A 24,373-nucleotide genomic window follows, 5' to 3' on the forward strand; every position below is an offset into this window, starting at 1 on the left:
TGTTGCGGCCACGCTGCATACGCAGCGCAAAATATTATCGATATTTATGGAATATATTAATAAATTTTTTTTGTCGTGCTGCTGACAGCAGCACAAAAGACACTACGGTTTCAAACGCATTAAATTATAAATTTGAATGAAATGTCAAGTAGCAATAACTATTTAGTGCCCCGAATTGTTATCGCCAGTGCTTGTAACTAAAAAATAGTTGTTAAAAATACTTTTCATTAGCTGGCAACTCTGTTGCAACTTATTTATATGCGTTGGCTGCGTCGCAACGGCGTCATTTTTGTGTGCGAAAAGCGTTCGGTTGGTCAACCTTTGTCGTGGGGAGTTACAACTAATCTTGGTGGACATCTCAAGTAGTTGAACTGACGTGGCCAGACGGCACAGTAATACAATATCAGTGCAAGTTAATAAAGTTGTAAATAAATCAAAGATGAAACAGTTTTTGCTGCTGGGCCTTTTGCTTTTAGCAGGTACGCTTAATAGCAATGCCACGCTTTCTAGTTGTTGCCGGCATTTTAACCTAAATTTTTCATGAACATATGTATTTTTCATAAATATTTTCGTAAAATTAGGCATAAATCAAATTGTTGCTGATGAAGCAAACAGCGCGGAGACGATTGACCTGGACTTGGGCGCCTTCAAGGAAGGTTCCAGAACAGGTAATTGTATATAATATACGCCCCCTACCGGTCAGCAGCATTTTTGTACACGTCAGCGTTAAGCTTTTACCGTTGCTAATGTTGACGCCCCTTATCACCATACAAATACAAGTTGATATTCATATATACATACATATATAAAAATATTTATTTGAATATTTTTATACAGATGCCGAAACGTTAAAGCGCGAGGAAGAGGCTATTCAATTGGACGGCCTAAATGTGGCACAACTGAAAGAAATACGCGAAAAGGTAAGCACACACACACACACACGATCACCCGCATGCCCACGTTTACGCAGCCATACATGTACGTAGGCAAGCCCATTCATAAAACATAATGCACCAGTCGAAAGTGTCCGACTATCAAATACCCTATACCTAGCTCTTAGCTGGTATAGTATGCGTTTGAACTTTCTTCTGCACAATAAAGTACTTTTCATCACTTGGATTAAATTAAAATATTTTGGGGGCAGTAAAGTAAAGCTATAGTAAAAATAAAATATTTATTATCGGTTGATACTTCAGCTATGCAAAATAAAAAAAAACAGATATGCGTTTGATATATAAGAAAGAAGAAGAAAGAAGTCTCTAGCTCTTATATTTTAGATCTGCCTTTTTATGTTTATTTGCACTAAATAAATATACCCTAATTCATTTACATGCATTTACCATTAACGTGTTTACCCTCATTTTAATTAACTTTGTTTTCTTCTGTTCTACTTCCCCCCTCAGGCTGAAAAGTTCACATTCCAAACGGAGGTCAACCGCATGATGAAGCTGATTATTAATTCGCTTTATCGCAACAAGGAGATCTTCTTGCGTGAGCTCATCTCGAACGCTTCCGATGCTATTGACAAAATTCGTCTGCTGGCGCTGACAGATCGCAAGGAGCTGGAGTCTAATCCGGAATTGCATATACGCATTAAGGCCGACAAGGAGAACAAAGTGTTGCACATTTTAGACTCTGGCATCGGCATGACACATCAGGATCTCATTAACAACTTGGGCACAATTGCGAAGTCTGGCACTGCCGATTTCTTGGCCAAAATGCAGGATCCCAGCAAGTCGGAGGGTCAGGATTTGAATGATATGATTGGACAATTCGGTGTGGGCTTCTATTCGGCTTTCCTTGTCGCCGATCGTGTTGTGGTCACGACCAAGCACAACGATGATAAGCAGTACATCTGGGAGTCGGATGCTAATAGTTTCAGTATTACGGAAGATCCACGTGGCGATACCCTCAAACGTGGCTCAATCATCTCGCTGTATCTCAAGGACGAGGCTCAGGACTTTTTGGAGGAGGACACCGTCCGCGAACTGATTCGCAAATACTCGCAGTTCATCAACTTCCCCATCATGATGTGGTCTAGCAAAACTGTCGATGAGGAGGTGCCCGTCGAGGATGAAGCACCCGCAGCCGAAAAGTCCGAAGATGATGTCGAAGAGGCCGATGAGGATGTTAAGGTTGAGGAGGATAATGACCAGGATAAGCCTAAGACCAAGAAGGTTTCAAAGACCGTCTGGGACTGGCTGCTGATCAACGATAGCAAGCCCATCTGGACACGCAAACCAGCCGAAGTCACTGAGGAGGAGTACAATGCATTCTATAAGAGTCTGACCAAGGACTCAAGCGAACCCCTAACTCAAACCCATTTTGTTGCCGAGGGCGAGGTCACCTTCAAGAGTTTGCTATACATTCCAAAGGTTCAGCCGTCTGAATCCTTCAATCGCTATGGCACCAAATCGGACAACATTAAGCTGTACGTGCGCCGTGTGTTCATTACGGATGAGTTCAACGATATGATGCCCAACTATTTGAGCTTCATTCGCGGTGTGGTCGATTCTGATGATCTGCCTTTGAATGTCTCTCGCGAAACGCTGCAGCAGCACAAGCTGATTAAGGTTATCAAGAAGAAGCTGGTGCGCAAGGTACTGGACATGATTAAGAAGATCGACAAGGCCGCATACGAGAAGTTCTGGAAGGAGTTCTCCACCAAGTATGTATAGCACGGGGGGATTCTTTATGAATTTATCGTTCAATAACTTTTTTGTTTTATTTTAGCATTAAATTGGGCGTCATGGAGGATCCCAGCAATCGTTCGCGTCTGGCCAAGCTGCTGCGCTTCCAGAGCTCTAATGGCAAGGGCGTTACCTCGCTGGCCGAGTACGTCGAGCGCATGAAGTCCAAGCAGGACCATATCTATTATATTGCCGGCGCTAACCGCGGTGAGGTCGAGAAGTCGCCATTTGTTGAGCGTCTGCTGAGCAAGGGCTATGAGGTGCTCTATCTGGTTGAGGCTGTGGATGAGTACTGCATCTCGGCACTGCCAGAATTCGATGGCAAGAAATTCCAGAATGTTGCCAAGGAGGGATTCAAGCTAAACGAATCCGAGAAGAGCAAAGAGAAGTTTGAGGTTTTGAAGAACACATTCGAGCCTTTGGTTAAATGGCTGAATGATGTAGCCCTTAAGGATCTGATCTCCAAGGCTCAGGTTTCGGAGCGTCTCAGCAACTCGCCTTGCGCTCTGGTCGCCAGCGTGTTTGGCTGGACCGGCAACATGGAGCGTTTGGCCATGTCGAATGCCCATCAAAAGGCCGATGATCCGCAGCGTAGCTACTATCTCAACCAGAAGAAAACGCTAGAGATAAATCCCAGACATCCGCTGATGCGTGAGCTGTTGCGTCGCGTCGAAACAGATGAGGCCGACGAAACGGCCAAGGAAATGGCGCTCATGATGTACCGTACTTCCACACTACGCTCCGGTTACATGTTGCAGGAGACAGCAAGCTTTGCCGACAGCATTGAGCGTATGATGCGCCAGACACTGGGCGTGCCACAGGACGAGCAAATTGAGTTCGATGAGGAGGAGGATGACGACAGTGATGAGGCCAAGGCAAGCAGCAACGAGGCGAACACAAATGCCGATGAAGATGATGAGGAGCAACAGCATGATGAGCTCTAAGCTGCAGGCAGACATCACACATACCCATTCTATACCATCCCACATCCATATATGAATTGTGTAAATATACGATTGTGGCAGACAGACTGAGTACATACCCTACGCATGTGCGCAGGTGATACACTACCGTTGCATTAACATTACATATATCTAGGCACGTGTTTAGTTTTAAGTAAGAAAATTTCATAGCACATCGCCGTAAAGCTCTCTGCGTCAAAGTCGTTCTCGTTCTCATTGTAAGGCTCAAAAAAGCTAAATTTTGATTTAATATATGTAAAAAAATGAGATATATAAATGAATTGAATGCGTAACAGAGTAAAGATTCCAAATACATTTAAATACATATATAATTATCTAGTGTTGCCTTTTATAGATCTTCCAAATCCGAGCTAAGTGGCTCATTATTGAGAGCTTTGAGGTATGTGTTGTACTTAAGTTGATCCGCAATCTGATGCACTGCCTCCTTCTGCGTTAAGTGGTACCTGTCCATAAACAGACGAATTATCCAAAGCGGCAGAAGGCCATTTATAACCAGCGAACCGTGCGGCTATAAAGAAATCTGATCTTGAGCATTTGTACATATATATATAATTTATATTTGTGTAACTTACTCCCGATTTACTATATGCCTCGCCCAGTTTCTTAATCATGCTGTCGCGTATCGGTTTTGTTAATATATCCATAATATGACAGTGATCGATGGTCATATAGCTGGTTGTTTGGTACTTATACTCCCTCTCCTTGAATAGCCGATCAAAGTCTATCCTATATGCCTCGAATGTTTTAAGAACTGTCGCCTCGTCCATATCCTTAAGCAGACTAATATGTAAAATTATTTTTATTAGAGAAATAAGTTATTTAGACAATATAGTGATAGGATTTAGATCGGAACGGCTCAGTTTAGTGTATATACCTCGCCAAACCAAAATGGTTTGCATATAAGAATTGTTTCTAGCAATACATATAGTAGTCCGAAACTGATGCGATTTTGCTGAAGTTGTTTCAAGATCAAATTTGAATATACGAGACCTCTGCTTGTGAACGATATTTTTTTATAAGGCCAACTGAATGAGATTTTGCTAAATTTAGATCGATGAAAGAATAGAGCGACATTTTATCTCTATGCGAGTTTTGATGCAAATCAAGAATAAACAATTGTTATGGTGGGTCGTAAAAGCGTAACACATTTCTTATAAAATTTGTAATACTCTATATAAAATGATATTAAATTCAAATCTTACAGAATCTTAACTTTACGGGGCTTGGGTATGTCAAGCATATCGTTCAGTTGCTTGAGCGCAGCCTTATTAATACGCGCTCCATCGAGCTGTTCAAATTTCCAGTTTTGTGAGCCTGAATGAGCTGCATTTCCATTGGCAACCGTTTGTTTGTGCTTGTTGTTACTTGCACTTTTGCTTGGTCCTTTCTCAGCGCTGGAGTCGCTGTCAGTTATTTTTTGTTTAACCTTACGCGTAATTTTATCGCTGTAAAATATATAATATATTAACGTATGAAGACATAGTTTTAATATTTATATGGCCTCAGCTACCTCAAAACAAATTCATTATAACGACCTGGTCGCACCGGAGAGCGAGCTGAACGCCGTTCCGCCTTTGGCTCAACGGAGTTTGCACTAGAAATGGTTCGGGCATGACAATTATTATACATATTACTATACTAGTAATCAGCATACCGCGAAGTTGGACTCTTCGTGCGCTTGTCCGTACGACCGCGAGATGAAGTCTGTTCAATCGTTGATGTTGTCGGCACATCTTCGACACTGTGACTACCTTGGGAAATTGATCTACGCTCACGTTTTCTGCTCGTCGTTTCCGAGGCTGGACGTTTGCTTATGGACGGCTCTTCAGACGGCTGCGCTTGTTCGGAATTACTATGAAAGAATTAATAATAATTAATTAAACTGACCAGCTATAGCAATACAAGGCTTTGCCTACCTGATTCTTGCTGCTGCCTTTTTTTTGCTGGAAGCCGCCTTGACTTTGGCATTGTCGGCGTTGCTCTCCAGCGGGGTGGGTTTTACTCTGTCGGTAAGTTTGCGTTTCTTCGCCTGTGAGTCAACAATTGTTTTGTCATCGTGTGACATGTACTGCAGCACAATATCCAGGCCAAGATCATTTTGGGCTAGCACCTCATCCTGCAACAGCTTCTGTGCAGCTGGCAGCAATTCCTCGGACGAGCTGATCGACACTTTTATGTGATCTATGAGCATTTGGGTTTTTAGCTTGCGTGCGTCTTCATCCCAATTATTGATGCTGGCAAACAGTCGCCATAGGGCGCTTTCAAGTTTTGTCCAGCGAGCGGCCGTCATCCAGTTGAAGTCATTTTCCGGCTCCTTTTCGAAAAAACTAACAGTGTCTGGCAGTATCTTAATGATGCAGAATATTTGATGCGATCCGTACTGAATGATAATAGTTAAGTTGTTGTGTTAAACGTTTGGGCAGTAAGACTTACTTTATATTGCTGTAGAACTACGCGGAATTCGCCAGCGCTTGAAAACGACATTTTATTATTAATTCAAACAGTGACAAAAACAAGAGTAGTATTTAATCGCATAGCTTGGCGTTGCCACATTGGTATAGGCGGCGTTTTTTGAACAGGGTAGTCTGACCCAGTTTGTGTATGTTCTGTTTTATTTATCAAGCATCCGAGATACCATATTTTGGTATTATATCGATATATTACTGGCAAACTGCCATCAAGCTCATATTGTTGTTACTTTTGGCGTCTACATTTGCGCTTTTCAACTTAATTTTAATTCTTAGATGATTTTTGTATAGCACTTAAAAACATAACATTTGGAATTCAAGGCACGGCTTACCTATCGTTAACTTAAATATATCGAGTCTATCAATTAATAACCAATACCGTCTAGTGCTGCCAATTATTTATAAGACTTTCAAATGCTTTGGCGCTCTCTATTGCAAAACTGATACGCAACTGAATTGGCCAATGAGTGTGAACCGTGGCAGTATGGCAAAATTATTTATTATCTGTCGCGCTTAGAATAGGTCATGTTTTTGATTCAATTCGTTATCAGCCAACGACATAGTGAGCAGGCATTACTTCGCTTAATCAAAGAGAGAGCGCTTTAGCAGCTAATGCTGGCAATTTTGTGTTTCCGCCATGCCACACAGTTTTAAACTAGGTTCTGAATGAAGCAGACGCGCGAGACTAGAGACAGAGCGCGCCATATTATTGCCATTATTTCAAATCAATCAATCAACGAAAAATTTCATACACACGCTATAAACATATAGAATACATGTTTACCCATGTATATGGATGAATGAATGCGAATAAGTATTAGATGAAAAGGAAAATGTTTGAGATTAAAAAAAGCTTATCATTGATGTGTGCTGGTGCCTTATTGGTAATAATTTTGTTGGCTACATGCGCAGCTAAGCCCGCGTCGGAGATTGATGACGCCACAAGCACTGAGAGTATTGATAACATTATAACGGATGCCAATGCCGAATATCTGAAATCCTATGCGTCTCAAATGCTGAGCTACATGAACCGCAGCGTGGCGCCATGTGATGACTTCTATGAGTACGCATGTGGCAACTGGAAAAATGTAAAACAGGAGAGGCAAACCCAACATAAGCGGAGCAATCTGCTGGACATTGTTTATACGCTGGCCGATGTTGCGGAGCAGCTTCTGGTGGGGAGCTCAACGCTGGCCGAGGATCTTGGCTACAGTGCTGAGCTGGCCATTGCACAACAATTTTACAACGCATGCCTCAGCGCTCAGCTCTATCCGCTGCCAGCGGCCGACCCCGCTTATCTGGAGCTTATCAGGTCGATTGGTGGTTTCCCCGCCGTGGACGGCGAAGCGTGGCTGGCCTCGAATTTCAGCTGGTTTAACATGAGCTCCCACTTGACTAACTACGGTGCCGACGGACTCATCTACGAGAAGATATTGCCCCAATACCCTTTTATGCCATACTTTAAGCTGCCAGAGCTGGGGTTCGATTATATTGTGCACACGGACAACATCGCTACCAATGACACTAAAGGCTACAGGCTCAACGAAAAGCGTATGCGGGGTTACCTGACGGCTTATGGTCTCGCCGAGGAGCGGGTGGCCGATGTAATAGCTGGTGTTTTTGCCTTCTGGCGCGATGTACTACAGATTGCCGATCGCTTCGACGACGATCAGGATAAATGTGATGTGCTGACCGAACTGCACACCTCAGAGCCATTTCCCCAATGGGATCAGTACTATGATATTGCCTGGGCTGGTCAAAATTTTGGCATGTTTCCGATGGAACGCTTCTGCGACTTTTACTACACTGAGCTGGACAAGGTTTGTGCCAAGCATAAGCCAGCTGTAGCCAATTATCTGGCCATGAAACTGCTTTATCGGATGGATGCCAAATTGAAGGCCGCCAAGTTCCAGCGCGACCACTGTATACTCATCGTGCAGTACTCGCTGCCTCATCTGCTGGACAAGCTTTATTTTGTGGTGCGTATTCATTTATTACACTGTATGCCTAATACCTAACACTAGCTACTCTGCCCGAGCTTAGGAGTACTTTACGGAGGAGAAACGCGCCGAGATTACAAATATCATTGTGGAGCTACGCAAGAGCCAGCTGTCACTGCTGGAGAACGCCAATTGGCTGGATGTGGAAACGCGCGAGGAGGCGTTGCTCAAGGAGTCCACAATTTTGCCGCGGATTGGCAAATGCAAGGATGACAGTCTCTCGGAGAGCCTCATACGAGCCATGAACAATCTGACGTTAGTACCCGGCTCCTATGCCCAGAGCAACATCAATCTTAATCACTTTAGCACCTATATTAAGCGCTACAATGGCATACACCATAAGAAGCTGTCCAATACGACAAAGCCTCTGGAACTGTTAGTGGGCATGCAGGTGAATGCGTTTTACTACAATATAGACAATTCGATCAATGTAATGGCCGGCATCCTGCATCCGCCGGCATACCATCAGGCGTGGCCCAACTCGCTTAAGTTCGGCACCATTGGCTATCTGGTGGGTCACGAGCTGACGCATGGCTTCGATAGCATTGGCTCTACGTTCGATAGCAACGGCACCGCACGCAACTGGTGGTCTAAGAAATCCGGCGAGGTGTTTAACGAGCGAGCCAAATGCTATGTTGACCATTTCAATAGCTATGTAATACCGGAGATCAATCGCAAGATCAACGGCAATCAGACCAAGGATGAGAATATAGCGGACAGCGGCGGCTTACGTGAGGCGCTGAGTGCTTATCGTAGCTACATGAAGCAGCAGCAAGTGAGCAGCGAGAACAACGCCTCCAATGTGCACAAGAATGAACAGATGCCTGGACTTGATTTGTCACCGGAGCAATTGTTTTTCCTAGGCTTTGCCCAGCTCTGGTGCTCCGACTACGAGGAGAGGCACTATTGGGAGGAATTGACCAATGAGCATGCCATGGACAAGTACAGAGTGCTTGGCGCCGTCACCAATAACGAGGACTTCGCACAGGCATATAACTGCCAGCGCGGCAGCCCAATGAATCCGATAGCGGACAAATGCCGCATCTGGTAACGACGTAAATCGCAGCTGATAAGCATGCGCGAGTTCATTGAGTAACTAATGTAGTCATGTATATATGTAAATACAGGCCTGCCACATAAAGCTACGCGTACAAAATTTTTGATTGTAAACATTGCTTGGCTATTGGTGTCAGCGATTTATTCAGACAACAGCAATACGACTAGTGTGCAATGGGTTCCGAGGATTTGTAGGCATTGGGGTTGCTATAGTTGTCAATGAGCAGCGATTTGTAACGGCGCAGGTGTACGCTGAGACCCTCGTCATGCTCGCCGGCAGAGAGTATAACGACACGTGAGATAACCAGATGTGAGGGATTAGTCTGGCTGAAACCGCGTATTACATCAATCTCATCGCCCACGTCAAGCTGTAATAGATTAAAAAACATTACTTGATGAAAAGTTTTTGCTGCCTGAGCTCAGCTCACCTGCACGCTCTTTTTCAATAACTTCTTCCCGTTTACACGGATTTTGCTTTCATAGAAATTAAGCTCCACTTTGCTGCAATTTATGGGTGTATTAGTATGACAGCGGTTAGCTGTTGACTGAGGCACTCACTTTCTGGCCATGCCAAGTCCGGCTTTTAGTAGCAAATCCGCACGCAACGAGTTTACTTTGGTCTTAACCACCTTCGAATCACGTTCATCCTTAAACTCTGCATCTACTTCATCATCCGAGTCAATGTCGTCCCTCGACCGCGAAGATTTTTTGTCATATTTATGCGCAATTCGACTGGTGTGCAGTGGCGCTTGTTTGCCTACTGTTGTTGCACTTGTGGCAGCTGTTGGGTTGAGTAAAATGCATGCCGGAGCCGTCACAAATTTCCGTAGTCTTGATATTTGCCGTATGCCTCGCAGCATTTTGTGCGGCCTTTTAAAATTACGATAACAATAAAAAAAACGCTACATAACCTTAAACTAAAACAGCTGTTGGCATCGCGTTGCCAACCATCAGTTGCTTTTCTTTTGTGGCGGTTGGCTTTTTTGCTTTTTGCTTTTGTTGCGTTTCTTTTTGGGTTTTTTGTCAGGATTCGAACGGATCTGATTTACAATGAGCGGCTGATAATTTGCCAGGTCTGTATGCAGAAATTCATCGTCCTCGAATGTATCGGTTGTTTCTATATCCATCGGTTCGATAGTTGACAGCGCTGCTTTTTCTTTTGGGCTTGTTTCCTTTACAGTTTCTTCATCCTTGTTTTGGTTTTCCTGGACGAGTTTGCTTAGCGCAGCGCTTAATTGTTTCATTTCTGCCTTCACATCCACTTGGTCGAGCTTTAAGATGCCTCTCTCATTTGAGCAGGATATGTAATCCCCGCTCCATTCCTTTTCAGCTGTTGGCGTTGCCTTTTGTGGCTCAATCGATCTCTTTTTTAGAACTGGGTCCTGCGACTTCCGTTTTCTATTAGATTTTGCTGACACAAGTGTTACTCTTTTTGGGACTAGAGGTTTCCTCCGTGCATTCACCCATTTGGCCAACTCAGAGCTGATGCCATTTAAGTCCAGCGGCAGTACCAGTGCCAGCGCTCGCACGCCAAATAGTCCATGTGTCAGTTCCTCCAATTTGGGTTGCGCGTAAATGGGAGCCGTTGGAACTTTGACAGCAGCTGTGGTTGCAATCAGACGCACAATGTGGGAGGGTCTTAAGCTTAGTGAAATAAAAACGCAAGAGAAGCGCCTTGCGTTTATGGCGCGTAGTGAGCTCCCCAGGCCAAGCTGTATGTGGGTTTGTGTGGCAAATGTTTGCTGTGTATGTTCACTTTCGGTAATGGCCGTTTTTAATATTGTTTGTAGCTCAAGCACCTCATTGTCTGGCAATATGGGACTATAAAAGATTCAGTTGCTTAGTTTGCTGCAAAAATTAAAATTGGGGCTAACCTGTGCTGTTTATATGGATTGGCCAATATGGTGCGCAGCTTGGGCAATACATTTTTTTTGCCTTTCGTTTCCTTTTGTTTAATTGCGGCCAAACTCATCGCGACGCAAAGTAAATAAAATATGTTTTGCCTAGTGCCCACGCGAGCGGCAAATGCATAAATGCCTAAATAATAAACAGAATATACCAAAATAATACCACATTTAGAAATCTAACATTGGAACGATTACCGATATGTTATGTTAAAAGAGTGTTGTAAAGCGATAAAATACTAGTAATCTCAGCATTATTGGCATAACAGCTGTTGCTCGCACGTGTCGTTTTGTTTACAATTTTTTTAGTTGCAAAAAATGAAACCAAAACCGCAGAAAAACACTGGCAAATTTAATAAAAAGCCTACCAAAGCTGATCAAAAGCAAAAGCCCAATTTTAAGCAAAAATACAAGCAAAAGAAGCAGGTAATAGTTTTTTTAAAGTGGAGCAACAGGCTGACAAAGAAGATAAATCGCATTTGTTTTTATTAGGACAACAAACCCAACAAGCCGGAAATACGTAAAATGATACGCCAGCAGAAGGCTGCCGAAGCGCAGGCGGAGCGTGACAAGATCAATGCTGAAAAGGAGGCACGCATCAAGGCATACAAGAAGCAGCGCCTGGAAAAGACCAAAGCCATCAGCAAGCGCACCCAGCGCGGCCAGCCCCTGATGAAGGATCGCATGCAGCTGCTGCTCAAGCAAATCGAGGAGATGAAGGGGCGCCAATGACGGGGATATGTGTTGGTGGGAGAAAGAGCAAGGTGAGCCAATCAAGAGCACAAAATAGCTTTAAATCGAACAGGCGTTACATTTTGAAATTTCCGCGCACGCTTCAAATTAAATTTAATGCAACCTGTAATAAATTTTCTCGCCCTTTGCTTCCGGCCGTACGCAACCCTTTGATTACACACTTCTTTGAGCAGCTTCCCAGCTCCCAGCATAGGAAGCATATAGCACAGTCATATGCAAATTCTGTTTGGCTCAGCAAATTGGCTTTTGCTAAACATTTTTAACGCCTTATCGACGGCATTTGCATCCTGTCGCTGACAACCCCTCGTGATAAGCGCGTGGGCGCGACCTCTCAACTAATTCCCGCGCGTATTCAATGGAGGTCGACAAACAAAGCAATTTGTTGCCAACCATGCATCTATTGAATTTTTGACTTTTCACCGTCTGCTCCTGTCGGATATATTTTACATAATAATAAAAATAAATTTTTACGTGCAAGCCGCTATCAATGTTGGTTTGTTGCTGTCTTTATAGCTAATACCCATTGAAAATGGGTAAAAAGGGTATAATAGGCATATGAATTTAACAGCATAATAAGGCATCGACGATCCCATATGGTTGGTTATCATCCACAGGCAAGACGATCGAGTCTTATCCATCAGTCCACTTATATTAACGCTTTAATTTGAGCTATTATAAGAGCTAGTGTAGCCAAATTTCATTAAGCTTATAAGCCATCGAGAGAACTGTAGATTAATATATTTGATCAATTTCGATTTATAACCCAGGTTTATTGATCTGAGATTATTATGAAAAGAGTCTATAAATTCAGATACTTCTAAGGCATTGAAATGTTTTTCTAAAAAATATGCCGAATTGTCTTAGTTTTGATTTCAAGTGCGTTTTCCGGTTGTTTTTTTTTCCTGAATGTATGTTGCAGCCACTGAGAGCTGGGTTAAGCGTATCTTATAGTTAGCTACTTTTACTTGTTGTCTTCACATTTATTGCTGAAAAGCGTGAAAACCCAAATAAACGTTCTTAGAGCGCCTCTCAAAAGCAACAACAGCGCAATAATCGCTGTTGTTTTTTGTCGCATCCTCAAGCCGAAACCACCCGCCCGGCACTGGGACAATAACAATCAGCATGTGGTCTCATATCCGCCATCAAAGGCCAATGCAAACAAACGTATTTTCACTTTGGCATATTGGATATTGCAAAACTATTGCGTTAACCCTTTGCTGAACACCCCGGGTCTCAGGATACGCGCAATGCGTTGACACAAAAATCGCACTAAATCAAAAATTATACTTTATACAAATAAAACGATGCCGTTGTCCTCGTTCTCGTTCTCGTCCTCGTGCTCGTCCTGGTCGTGTCGCGCAAGAACCGGAAGTCCTCGCTAGACCCTGTGGCCATAAATCTCATATAGTTAAATATTGAATTACGCAGGATATAGAATGTAGCATACATGTAGGTCTTTGGATGGCACGAAAAAAGGGTTCAGCCACATGCATTTCATATATTCAATTTTGTGGGTCAAAAGGATGCCCGTGCATATGTGCCACTGTCTGCCCCCTCCCCTCACACACTCTCCCGGATTCCTTTTTTTCCCACTAGTATGTGTGTGACATTTTGCCTGGGTTTGTTTTGTTCCGTTTATTTAATAAAAATCTGAAGTTATGAGCACTTCGACAGGGGCCGTAACAACGCTTATATGTCGATAATGAATAGTTATGGTTATTTAACGCAGAGGGGCGAGTAGCGAGTAGCGAGGGGCGAGGGGCGAACAGCCTCAATGGTTGTTTTCAGGCATTGAGTACACATTTGAGCACTTAAATCTTTTGTTTAGGTCGCTTATAATGCAATTTATGCATGTTTATATTAGTCTATGCATTGAGTAGTTGACAAACGAACCCTTGGGTGCTCAATGGGTTAAGACACTGGGTTTTTTTCTGTCAGCTTTCAGGGGGTTTACTTTCTCTTTCTTGCTATTGATTATGAGCACGCTCATCGTTAATTCCAAGATGATAACAGATGAGAATTTAATTTTTGAAAGATTCTCAATCTATTTAAGATTCTCGCTTAGCTGCATATGATTCAGTCTCCCAAGAAGCTCTGACAGCTAATGTTCTTAACTAATTAATCTGTATTTTTTATACGTTTACCCGAAATTTCAATGAAGTACTTCAAGTTCGAGTGGCTTTTGCTGTTTTTATGCCTCAGCGATGTTTTTGCGGCACCAAAACGGAGAGCAAAACCGTTTCCCATCAGGTTGCCAAAGATCAACATAAACATTCATCATAATAGTGAGTCATAATCAGTCAAAGCTAACTAAACTTATTTTTACATTTTATTTATATTTGCAGATATTCACATTGGTTAAGTTGTTGTGAAAATAAGTTTTACATAGTTGAAATAGGTTTTATAAATAAGTAATAACCTACAAGTAAACCTACAAGCAAGTTTAAACCTACAATAGATATTAAAATTGTATGAAACTATTTATGCATAAACATTTAATGATTTTATATAAAAATTTTATAAGTTATCTTTAAAATAAATATTAAAACAATAATATGAATTTATCTGTAACCAGATTATTTATTATATTTACAAATTATGTTTTATAATGCCAGGATTTGCAAGAGTAAGTTTCATATAGAGTGACTTTCAAAAACCGGTATAAAAAATATCTTATAGAAAATGTTCTCTATTTCGTATATTTATACCCTGAACCCATTGAAAATGGGTAAAAAGGGTATTATGTATTTGTGAAAATGTATGTAACAGGCAGAAGGAAGCATCTCCGACCCCATAAAGTATATATATTCTTGATCAGCATCAACAGCCGAGTCGATCTAGCCATGTCCGTCTGTCTGTCCTTCCGTCCGTCTGTATGTATGAACGCAAGGATCTCAGAACCTATAAGAGCTAGAGACTTGAAATTTTAGCTGAACGATAACTTGCCCCGTTTCCACGTAATCGATAAAAATCGATATCGAAATCCTCTTTTTTGAGCAATTTTGGTAAACAACAAAAGATAAAATCACTAAACTTGACATGTAGCTTCTAGAATAGTATATATATATCAAGTATCTTTCATTTTATACCTATCGCCTGTTGGAAGAAGACGGTTCAGGATGTCCTCTAGTCGGGAGCTCCCGACTTGAACCTCTTATTGTTTTATTTTTGATTTATTTATTCATACATTAGCTAACTAATAGAAGTAGCTTATAATAATCATTTCTAAAAAAGAAAACATAGCGATCAATAAAATTATAGGGTTTTTATGCCCTTGTAGAGGGTATTATAAATTTGTGATGAGATGTGTAACGCATACAAGAAGACATCTTGGTCCCATAAAGTAATTCTAGATCAGCTTCAAAAGCCGAGTTGATATAGCCGTGTCTCTGTCCGTTTTTACAGCTATCGCCATGAAACTTTGCATAGGTCCGTCTTGCAACACAAACAGCAGGCAGTACATATGTCCAGCTATATGATATAGCTGCCATAGGAACGATCGGTAGAAAGGTATATGGTAAACTTTTTTGTTCTTTTAAGATATTTTGACCAAACTCAGCATTTATTAGCTCCTCTGCTCTTCATATATATACCATAGGAACGATAGGTCGAGAATAGATTCTTATATGGCAAATTATTCTGTTTTCCATGACAATTTCATCAAACTCAGCATTTGAATATCTGCTAAAGGAAAATGTCCACAAGGGTATTTAATCTTCTGCATGCCGAGGATACAGACGGTATTATAATTTTGTCGTGCAATGTGTAACGCATAGAAGGAGACGTATCTGACCCCATAAAGTATATATATTCTTGATCAGTATCAACAGTCGAGTCACTATAGCCATGTCCGTCTGTCCGTCTGTCTGTTTCTATGCGAACTAGTCTCTCAATTTTAAAGCTATCGTCATAAAAATTTGCAGAAGGTCCTCTTTCTGTTGCACGCAGTACTTATGTCGGAACCGGCTGGATCGGACCACTATATCATATAGCTGCCATAGAAGTGATCAGGCGAAAATTAAGTTGTATTAAAAACCATTTTGTTTTTCTAGATATCTTGACCAAACTCGACATTTATAAGTTTCACTTTGTTTCTTACATTTATGCAAAATCTTATTTTCATCGGACTACTATATCATATAGCTTCCATAGGAATTATAGGTCAAAAATTAAGTTGTATTAAAGCATTTTGTTTTTCAAGATATCTTAACCATACTCGGCATTTACTATTTTCCCTGTGCTGCTTAAATACGGGAAAAGCCCTATGAGCATTATGAAAAGGTTGGGTCTGCAAGGGTATTAAATCGTCGGCGTGCTGAAGATAGCCCTTCTTTCTCGTTTATTATTTTTCTAGTTACATAAATATACTCATTCTTTATTTATTTAAATTTTTGTTTGAGTTGTCGAAAATATATCTATATCATAGATTTGATAACTATAGAACATGTGGAAAGGTCATTTAGTACCAAACAAATTTGTCTATAGACCTTGGAGTTAAATTTTTACAATTTGAGAAAATTTCCGTTGCTCAAATTTATAAAATCAAAATAAATTTGTGTAAAGAGCCAGCCAAACAAATATTTATAATATGGAAAGGTCGCCAAAACCAGCATTTGTGTAAAGATTTTACAATATGTATTAACTGAGCAACAACAATTTTTTCATATTATCCAAACGATCTTCATTATTTTGGGAAAAAAAAAAAGTAGTGCTAATCTATTTTATTTATTTTTTTTATAAATTTTAAGTGGAGTGTTCTGTTCTTAGAATCGTCATTCAATATTTCTTCATTTGCCTTATAATATGAATATTTACTTTTCCAAGTGCCACAATATGTGGCTCTAGCCTTGAAAACCTCAGTTAAAAATTCATAATTAATATATTTTTCTCAGTTAGTTTCCATCTGACTTCCTAATAAAGCAATATTTGATGAGTACGCATATTTGCTGGCTCTTGATATACTCTTCATTAAACTCCTCTCCTCTACCTATTGAATCGTATGCATAACTTACTGGCTTTTTGAATCTTGTTAACGACTTGGCAGGCTAATTAAATTCCTGCGCTTACAAAATAAACACAAACAACAAACGAGTTTTCGTTTTCATTTTCGTTGGGCGAAAGCGCGATGTAGATAAGAAAAAAAAAGAAAAGAATCTGGATCCAAATTAACACCCAGGGCGGAGGATTTTAGCTTTCGCCGAACCGTGAAATGTTTTTCCAACAATTTGGCTGAGTTTTTGGCGGAGGACGTAGAACTTTTGCCTTGGCACTCACATAAATCTATGGCGAGTTCTGGGCAAGGGATACTCTGGCAGCCATTGGTATTGCCTCTTATCTGGCTAAAATATTAACGGTTTAAGCTTAATTACAAATGGCGACGATGCTGGCTCACAAATTAACTGCTGGTCGCAACTGTACCCGGGGTTGGGCCGGTCGGAGCTGGGACTGGGTGCCAGCCAGCCATTAGGGTAATTATTTACAACAATTTCAAATTTTACACATGAACACACAGCATTACAATAAAATGGCGGGCCGCAATAACAAAATGTTTTGCATGCAATTTTCCCCGCCGGCGAACTCAAGTGCGCGGCACATAAATAACAAAAGTGCGACCCATAAATCAAGGTGGGCGTGCCCGGCCCCAAATGTGCATGTAAATTTCCAACAACAACAACAACAAAAAACTCAAAATTTTCCAACCATTTGCAACACTTTTGGCGAGCACGTGGCCAGCCCAACACTGGCCAACCCCTTAACGGGACGTGCGCATAAATTTCAATTAAAATTGAAAAGCCATGAAAAATACATTTCCCCAACCCCCCTGAAAAAGCACTGGAATCAAATGACAGCGCCATAAAAAGTTCGGTCAGTTTGAGTTGCGGTGTTGGATTTTCGGATTTTAATTGTGTGCCGCAGCAGGTGCAGGCAGCCATGAAAGTGGCCAATTTCGAGTGGGGCTGCTGGGCAAAGGATACGTGGCACATATTTCCGACTATATTTTAATTAAAAAACAATTTCGCATAATTGCGCAACTGATCAAAGTGCCGACGGAATGTTCTAGTTCGAGCCATTTCGAGCAAAGGGTTTTCCGTCGAGTGTGAAAGTTCGCCCCAGAAATGTGTGGAATGTGTGTGTCCAGTAATTTATGCAAATGAATATGAGCAGCGACTAATGAAAATAGTTCTGGGGTGGGGCAGTTCGCAGAGCATAATTCACACTTCAACGCAGCAGCAGCAGCCAGCAGCAGGACTTGTCCGATAGTCATCAGCCATCAGCACCAGCCACACTGATCTGTCAAAACTATAAGCTGACACTAAAACCATCGAGGCACTTCAACAATCAACAACATTATATGAGCACAGCGGATTTGGAGAGCTGGTCATGAGGGTTGCTGCGATGGCTTCGCTTTGCTTCCTGCCAAATGCTCTTTAACTTTAACTGGGAGTCGAGCGGCTAACAAGCGGCGCGTGGCATTTTGTTTTTCACACGCCGTCGCTGGAAAGTACAGTTGACGCACTTTGGCGTTGCCAACTAACTGTACCGTTTGTTGTTTAATGTCAGTGTCATCATTACATAACCTCACAAAAAAACACATACAGACACACAACATAATTCACTTCCGGCAAACGTGCAAACGTGCGTGCCCGGAATGTCATCCCCCGTGCGGGTGTGTAGTTTAAAGTCGCATAACTCAAAAATTAAAGTGACCATGGGACAATTTTCAATTTGGGCATTGTTCATAAATCAAATTGCGTTTACGAGTAGCCGCAGGACATGGTCGAGGGTTCAAAGCCGGCGCTTTGATGAGTTTATTGAAAAATTGCAGAGCATTTTTGGGTGGTTCCTAGGCTGATTTTCAGTTTTTTTTGTTCTTTTGTTAGCTGTCAAACATTGTCAACACTCGTCGTGGCATGTGTGACAGTTATGAGTATTTGCAATCCAATTTAATCAAAAGTTTTTGGGCATCGTCAAGTGGCAAATGGTTTTCATCTGTGTTGTTTTCGAACAACAACAAATAATCGCATTAGGCCATGCAATTTTGCTGTCGCAGGATTTGCGGCATGTGTCCAAGATTTTGGTGACAGAACGCCTGAAATGGACGACGCATGATTAGCCGGGACAAACGAGCCGCATTGGGGGGAATTCAATTTTTTAAATTGGCACCCGCAGTTGGAGTTGCGCCACATTGTGGCAAATAAATCTTTGGATGAAGTCTTAACATGTCAGCGCCACTTATTTTGCTTATGTACAAAACATGCTCCAACTTTATTCAAATGGCAAACAACAATGCGGCCGTCGAGAAGCAACAGGAAACGGAAGGCGGCAACTGGGAATTTTTGGGCAATTGGATTACGGATGGGTGGGGGGTAGGGGGGTTGCTTGCACTGCTTTGGCTGGCTACAAATTCCTTTTGGGCAAATCCAAAACACAAAGCCCGTGACTTTGATTTATAACAGCGGAGCGTTGTATTTTTGGTAATTTCACAAAACCAAGCGTCGAATGTCCCCTTTCGAAGCCCTAACCCCTTTTGTGTCGGCTGTCTGCATAATTGTGCCGTGTGCTTCTTAACGCTAAGCCAGCAGATTTATGGCCAACATCTTATTCTAAGAATGTCTGCCCACTTTCACTTTATTTAAATGAGTTTTGTGTAATTGGCTGAGCTGCTCTTAGATACGCGTTTTGGCCAGCGGTCAGTTGTGTGCCTGTTGATTAATTTGTGGCCCATCTGAAGATGCCCGCAAATCTGTACATGTTGGAAAAAAGCAGCCCTAAGTCGCCCTAATATTTAAAAATTCGCCTTTGAAATCGGGCCCTATCGGGCCGAATCGGGGTTCTCCCTATTTACAAAAATATATTCCTAAAAACAATTAATAATTTTTTATAAAAAAACGTATGAAAACTGGAATGTTATGTCTTAACAGCAGAAAAATCGACCTATATTTAAAAGCACTTGATGCTTTTTGTAATTCTTAAATAAGTGTATTTTCTTTAAATTTATAATTATAGGTTCAAAATATTGGAACATGTAAAATGAGAACATTTTTATGGAATTTCGAGCAATTTTCAATTTAAATATGTAGGTAACTTTTTTTTTGAGTGTTACACATACACACTCACACTCACGATTTTACACTCAAACAAAAACACCCCGCAAAATTTAAAAATTCACTTTGATGTAAGGCCTGATTCGCCCTACTTAAAAAATTCTTAAAACTTATATTTCTTTTTAAATAATAAAATGTCTGAAAAGAAGAAAGTTTTGAAAGTTTTTTCAGAAAAAGAGTTCTAAAATATTCGAAAATTATAACAATAACTTTTTGGGTAAATAAAAAAATATTTTCTAATATTTATATTTTTAGTTTTTTTTTTAAATAAAGTAAGATAATAATAAAGTAAGAGAAAAAATTTGCATCTTTTAATGGTAATTTTAAAACATTTATGTTTAAAACATTGGAACATGTAAAATAAGAAAAAACTTTTTTGAAATTTAAGAAAAATGTATGTATAGTTACTTTTCTAAATATTAGGAAATGTAGAAAAATCAAATTTTTTGATTTTAAAAAAAAATTATATTTTTAAGCCGATTTTTTTTTTATATATATTTCAAGTTCAAAAATTGAAACATATCAAATAAGAAAATGTTCCGTAATGTATGTTTTCAGAAATGTAGGTAACATTTTTTTTGAGTGTGATATATAAAGCGCAAACATGCAGTTGATGCAGTCATCAACTGTCTGTTGCAGCCACGCCCGCTGGCGCCACTTGAGTGCCATCAACATGACAATAACTTTCAACGCTGTAATTTCTGTAAAATTCAACGACTTCGTAACTAATTAGCGAGAACCATAAAAACAATGAGCGGGAGACCGCAAAGTGTCGCGCAGTCGAGTCCTGCCCCGAACCGCCTGCCGTGGGTAAGGGCTGTTGCACCCTTGCCGCAGCCGAAAAGCAGTTACTAATGAAGTTTGACATGATGTGTAGCAGGATGAGTTTACGGATACGATTCGGATACGGATGCGATGGCGATGGCGGTTGGGTGTTCAGTCTGTCAACGTCAACAAGTGAAAGTCAGCCGGGCTAAGGGTTAAGGGCGGACTCAACTTTCCAGCGACATCGTTAAAGGACCATAAAGTGCATTAAAATTAAAAACGTGTCAAAATGTTCAGCATCAACTTGTTGTCCTGCTGATTTTAATGAGCTCTTAATGAACCAGCGCAAAAGTCAAGCTCAAAATACAGAAAAAAAAAACTAAACCCAAATTAAGACACGCTCATTCGTATAATTTGCGCCTCATTTGTTTGTGGCGCCACAAAAAAAAAAAAATGGCGCGCAGTTTAAAAAATCGTAAATTATAAACAAATTTTTTAATAAAAAAAAGAACGCGCGCATATGCTGCGTGTGACTTTTGTTGCTGGCCATAAATTATGTAAATTTTCTATGAAATTAAAAAATATACAGATATATATACATATATATATTTGAAAGCAATGCAAAGTGCGTCCTCTAATAAGGGTAAATGGTCACATGCAGCAGCGGGTAGTCCGCCTTGTGGGCGTGGCCAGCTGGCCTGTGTTCTTTTCCATCAACATAAACGTGAAAAATATGCCCTTTATTTCACATTTTGTAATTTGTTTTTTTCTGTTGTAAAACACGCTGAAATATGAGGAAAAAATTGCCACATTTTCCCAAATGGATTTTTTATTAGATTTGCAGCCGCCGCGGGGGTTGATCGACAAAAACAGTGCCGGGTCGTGGGAATGGGCGCTATAAGGAAGCTGTTGCTGTCTAGGCCTATAAATTCACTCGACTGATTCAATTCGACAAAAATGCGTACAGACAATCTGCAAGTTTGTCCTAATCACCCGAGCAGCAAGAGATCTGTGACTATCCACACATAAATTTAACATCAGACATATGCAGAGGCGTAACAACAACAGTTCAGGTAAAATTTATGGTGGAAAAAACAAAAAACTTACTAGAAAAGTTGGCAACAGCTACACTGTGCAGCATGAAATGAGAAGAACGAGTTGTAAGAGTTTTCCTGCATCTTTTTCTAGCAAGCTTTTTAGTTTAAACATAAAAATCGTCGAGTACCTTGGACTATAAGAAATAAGTTTATATACCTAACGGGGTGGGAAACGCGTTCTTTACCCATTCACAATAGATTCGGGAGATGAATTTCGTTGACCAAGAAACAAAGTAAAACAATCGACAAAAACAGGAAGAAAAGAAAGAAAAGTCGCTCGAGATCCCGGTATCAGCATCGGAGGAGTGCTGGATCGGCAATGATTAAAGTGAGGATCATCGGCTGGCGAAAACATGTGGAGAATTGATTTGAAGTTTTATGAAATATGATTCGCCCAGTTTCAGCTACAGTTTAATACTCCCAATCGAATCACATTAGATCCAACCTTTTGTATAAGCACAGAGAAGATTTCTAGCTACAGTTCTGTTTCAGCTCTGTGGAGGAATAGCTGTGCAAGCTGACTGTTTTCGAGTTGAAGTGTGAAAAATGAATTTCATGATGATATTTGCCACGTTGGCATCGTTGCTGGGAGCCAACAGCGGTCAGGATATGGTAATTGGAACTATGATATGATAGGATTAAAAATAAGATGTGACTAAAGGATTTTTATAGAGTTTTGAGCAGTTGCAAGTGCAGGAACGCCTTAAGGTACAGCTGGAACAAAAACTAGTTTATATTGAATTGAAACTGTCGGAGGATCTGTATAAAGATGGGATTATTAATTTTTTAAGGAAAGCGAACGTGTTGCTACAAAATAGAGAGTGCACAAACAGCTGCCCTCAATCTGATGTGGATCTACAACAGACTTTAACACACTTACAGAGTACTGCCGACATTCTTAAGATAATGGTTAATAATTATGATCAAAACGGGAACTCTTTTGAAAACCAGCTGACATTGTGTCGAGCTCAACTGGCGAAGCAAACTGTAAATCAAATTTCGACCACTACTCCAAGAATTGAGGAACCGAAAGCCAACAGCTGTATTCCTTTTGGCTTTCATACAGGCATTAAAACCCTTCACTTGGTCGGTGTAAGTCCTTTTCGCGTTCTCTGCGATGGTAAAACAGCTGGTCCCGGCTGGACTGTAATTCAAAGTAGATACGATGGCTCTGTCGACTTTTATAGAAATTGGGCTGAATACCGAACAGGTTTTGGCAGCCTGGATACAGAGTTTTTTATCGGACTGGAAAATATTTATCACATGACCACTTTCCAACGCCATGAACTATATATAATTACACATAGTTTCCACAATGAGGTTGTCTGGGCTCGGTATGATAATTTTTATATTGGTAGCGAAACGGAAAATTACAAGCTCAAAAGTCTTGGTAACATTACTGGTACTGGCGAAGAACTGTATAATAATACTAATAACGAATTCTCGACCTACGACCGGGAGAATAGTAATAAAAATTTGTCAAAAAATTATCATGGTGGCTACTGGTATTATGAAGGCCCAATAATTGGAAAGTAAGCAACTTAATTTTAATAATTTAAAATATTTAATATTAACAATCTTTTTAATTTCCAGTAATCTAAATGGACGATATTATCATAAAGCCGACATTAAGCCGCTAGACGGCATACATTTTCGTGGGCCGTACTCTAACAAAGCAGTTAAAATGCTTATTCGCCCCAAGAACGTATAAGAATATACAAATTTGAAGAATTTTTGATCATTTGTATTGCATATTTGTATAATAAAAAGATATTATTAAATTATTTCTCCAATGTAATAAAATATTTACGGCGAAATCAGGCAAAGAGAAGGACAGACAGTAGGAGACATTTTGAAGTTAAGTTCATATATCGATTTCTTAACAACTTTTATCCATCACCAACAGCCAAGTCGATAAAGTCATGTCCGTCCTATTGGAACGATCTGTCGAAAATTAAGTTATTTTTTAAAAAAAATGTTTTGACTTGTAAATATAGCTTGACCAAAGTCGGGATTTATTAGTTTCATTATGTTTCTCCCAAGTCTTATTGAATTCGGATCAACATAAATTCTACAAGAGTATTTAATTTACTTTGTCATGCTTTTAGAAATCTTAAGTGCTGAATGTACAAAAATGACACTACCATCAAAAAATATCAGACAAATATGATATAGTCCCTCGGCTCATAACATACGAGAGTATATAATTAAGAATTATAATTATAGTTTCAGAGATCGACGCGCTCACACAGAAGGACAACTCAGACGAATATGTCTAGATCGGTTCAGCCCGACTTCCTGATCAATAAAATAAATAAACAATCTCTTTTTATACTTATTAGATGGATTACAAAGGTTCGCTTTTCAGGATAGGGTAGTAATTGTTTTGCCCCAGCCGAAGGCCATAGTAGATAGTAATATCTAAGGGCATTTGGTATTTTAACTTATCTAATAAGTAACTAATAATATTGCTATCTTTCAGTTACCCTGTTATGTAGCGCAGTGTAATTAGAAAAAGGGCTGTCTGGCAAAAGAGTCCCCGAGCAAAAACC

General features: G+C 40.4%; 7 protein-coding genes across 10 annotated transcripts; 4 read left to right on the forward strand and 3 right to left on the reverse strand.

Moving 5' to 3' along the window:
* The first annotated feature begins 282 nt into the window (after positions 1-282).
* Positions 283-3,984, forward strand: Gp93 (heat shock protein 90 Gp93). The gene is made up of 5 exons (XM_064697237.1): positions 283-479; positions 582-668; positions 838-920; positions 1,404-2,668; positions 2,734-3,984. Exons 1-5 carry the CDS (start codon positions 440-442, stop codon positions 3,632-3,634), a joined length of 2,376 nt encoding a protein of 791 aa, XP_064553307.1. The 5' UTR covers positions 283-439; the 3' UTR covers positions 3,635-3,984.
* LOC135438766 (uncharacterized protein CG4951) lies at positions 3,863-6,256 on the reverse strand. Its single transcript, XM_064697241.1, has 7 exons — positions 6,107-6,256; positions 5,590-6,053; positions 5,328-5,525; positions 5,184-5,267; positions 4,876-5,118; positions 4,246-4,453; positions 3,863-4,181 (listed from the first exon to the last, which is right to left on the reverse strand). The coding sequence occupies exons 1-7, from the start codon at positions 6,155-6,157 to the stop codon at positions 4,002-4,004; spliced, it is 1,428 nt and encodes a 475-aa protein (XP_064553311.1). The 5' UTR covers positions 6,158-6,256; the 3' UTR covers positions 3,863-4,001.
* Positions 6,257-6,797: 541 nt separating this feature from the next.
* Positions 6,798-9,286, forward strand: Nep7 (Neprilysin 7). The gene is made up of 2 exons (XM_064696632.1): positions 6,798-8,120; positions 8,185-9,286. Exons 1-2 carry the CDS (start codon positions 6,963-6,965, stop codon positions 9,190-9,192), a joined length of 2,166 nt encoding a protein of 721 aa, XP_064552702.1. The 5' UTR covers positions 6,798-6,962; the 3' UTR covers positions 9,193-9,286.
* A 36-nt stretch (positions 9,287-9,322) lies between these two features.
* LOC135438342 (mitochondrial transcription rescue factor 1) lies at positions 9,323-10,057 on the reverse strand. Its single transcript, XM_064696634.1, has 3 exons — positions 9,756-10,057; positions 9,626-9,698; positions 9,323-9,565 (listed from the first exon to the last, which is right to left on the reverse strand). The coding sequence occupies exons 1-3, from the start codon at positions 10,055-10,057 to the stop codon at positions 9,362-9,364; spliced, it is 579 nt and encodes a 192-aa protein (XP_064552704.1). The 3' UTR covers positions 9,323-9,361.
* A 90-nt stretch (positions 10,058-10,147) lies between these two features.
* On the reverse strand, positions 10,148-11,233 carry LOC135438341 (uncharacterized). The gene is made up of 2 exons (XM_064696633.1): positions 11,072-11,233; positions 10,148-11,018 (listed from the first exon to the last, which is right to left on the reverse strand). The coding sequence occupies exons 1-2, from the start codon at positions 11,167-11,169 to the stop codon at positions 10,148-10,150; spliced, it is 969 nt and encodes a 322-aa protein (XP_064552703.1). The 5' UTR covers positions 11,170-11,233.
* A 122-nt stretch (positions 11,234-11,355) lies between these two features.
* Positions 11,356-14,418, forward strand: LOC135438688 (thyroid transcription factor 1-associated protein 26). 4 transcript variants are annotated; one of them, XR_010437918.1, is made up of 4 exons: positions 11,356-11,527; positions 11,594-11,865; positions 14,057-14,139; positions 14,200-14,418. XR_010437918.1 is itself a non-coding variant. In XM_064697095.1 (3 exons), the coding sequence occupies exons 1-2, from the start codon at positions 11,420-11,422 to the stop codon at positions 11,831-11,833; spliced, it is 348 nt and encodes a 115-aa protein (XP_064553165.1). In that variant the 5' UTR covers positions 11,356-11,419; the 3' UTR covers positions 11,834-11,865; positions 14,200-14,418. The 4 variants fall into 4 exon arrangements, 3 of the variants coding, with proteins under 3 accessions (XP_064553165.1, XP_064553167.1, XP_064553166.1); XM_064697095.1 differs by lacking the exon at positions 14,057-14,139; XM_064697097.1 differs by lacking the exons at positions 14,057-14,139; positions 14,200-14,418 and adding an exon at positions 14,016-14,033.
* Positions 14,419-22,288: 7,870 nt separating this feature from the next.
* Positions 22,289-23,605, forward strand: LOC135438431 (ficolin-2-like). The gene is made up of 3 exons (XM_064696754.1): positions 22,289-22,433; positions 22,494-23,353; positions 23,415-23,605. The coding sequence occupies exons 1-3, from the start codon at positions 22,368-22,370 to the stop codon at positions 23,530-23,532; spliced, it is 1,044 nt and encodes a 347-aa protein (XP_064552824.1). The 5' UTR covers positions 22,289-22,367; the 3' UTR covers positions 23,533-23,605.
* Positions 23,606-24,373: the final 768 nt, after the last annotated feature.

Source organism: Drosophila montana, unplaced genomic scaffold (assembly GCF_035044405.1).
Source record: "Drosophila montana isolate Dmon_TW-CO22-7 unplaced genomic scaffold, ASM3504440v1 contig_3848_1, whole genome shotgun sequence".
NCBI lineage: Eukaryota > Metazoa > Arthropoda > Insecta > Diptera > Drosophilidae > Drosophila > Drosophila montana.

Excerpts from the sequence above, each read along its gene's own strand:
- LOC135438688 (XM_064697095.1), top strand. The coding sequence starts at position 11,420 with ATGAAACCAAAACCGCAGAAAAACACTGGCAAATTTAATAAAAAGCCT. Across the intron at positions 11,528-11,593 it reads AATACAAGCAAAAGAAGCAG|GACAACAAACCCAACAAGCC; the intron begins GTAATAGTTTTT and ends TGTTTTTATTAG.
- Nep7 (XM_064696632.1), top strand. The coding sequence starts at position 6,963 with ATGAAAAGGAAAATGTTTGAGATTAAAAAAAGCTTATCATTGATGTGT. Across the intron at positions 8,121-8,184 it reads TGGACAAGCTTTATTTTGTG|GAGTACTTTACGGAGGAGAA; the intron begins GTGCGTATTCAT and ends GCCCGAGCTTAG.
- LOC135438431 (XM_064696754.1), top strand. The coding sequence starts at position 22,368 with ATGAATTTCATGATGATATTTGCCACGTTGGCATCGTTGCTGGGAGCC. Across the intron at positions 22,434-22,493 it reads CCAACAGCGGTCAGGATATG|AGTTTTGAGCAGTTGCAAGT; the intron begins GTAATTGGAACT and ends GGATTTTTATAG. Across the intron at positions 23,354-23,414 it reads GAAGGCCCAATAATTGGAAA|TAATCTAAATGGACGATATT; the intron begins GTAAGCAACTTA and ends TTTAATTTCCAG.
- LOC135438341 (XM_064696633.1), bottom strand. The coding sequence starts at position 11,169 with ATGAGTTTGGCCGCAATTAAACAAAAGGAAACGAAAGGCAAAAAAAAT. Across the intron at positions 11,019-11,071 it reads AATCCATATAAACAGCACAG|TCCCATATTGCCAGACAATG; the intron begins GTTAGCCCCAAT and ends AATCTTTTATAG.
- LOC135438342 (XM_064696634.1), bottom strand. The coding sequence starts at position 10,057 with ATGCTGCGAGGCATACGGCAAATATCAAGACTACGGAAATTTGTGACG. Across the intron at positions 9,699-9,755 it reads GGACTTGGCATGGCCAGAAA|CAAAGTGGAGCTTAATTTCT; the intron begins GTGAGTGCCTCA and ends CATAAATTGCAG. Across the intron at positions 9,566-9,625 it reads TATTGAAAAAGAGCGTGCAG|CTTGACGTGGGCGATGAGAT; the intron begins GTGAGCTGAGCT and ends AATCTATTACAG.
- Gp93 (XM_064697237.1), top strand. The coding sequence starts at position 440 with ATGAAACAGTTTTTGCTGCTGGGCCTTTTGCTTTTAGCAG. Across the intron at positions 480-581 it reads GGGCCTTTTGCTTTTAGCAG|GCATAAATCAAATTGTTGCT; the intron begins GTACGCTTAATA and ends TCGTAAAATTAG. Across the intron at positions 669-837 it reads CAAGGAAGGTTCCAGAACAG|ATGCCGAAACGTTAAAGCGC; the intron begins GTAATTGTATAT and ends ATTTTTATACAG.
- LOC135438766 (XM_064697241.1), bottom strand. The coding sequence starts at position 6,157 with ATGTCGTTTTCAAGCGCTGGCGAATTCCGCGTAGTTCTACAGCAATAT. Across the intron at positions 5,268-5,327 it reads ACGAAGAGTCCAACTTCGCG|TGCAAACTCCGTTGAGCCAA; the intron begins GTATGCTGATTA and ends AACCATTTCTAG. Across the intron at positions 4,182-4,245 it reads AGGCATATAGTAAATCGGGA|CCGCACGGTTCGCTGGTTAT; the intron begins GTAAGTTACACA and ends ATTTCTTTATAG.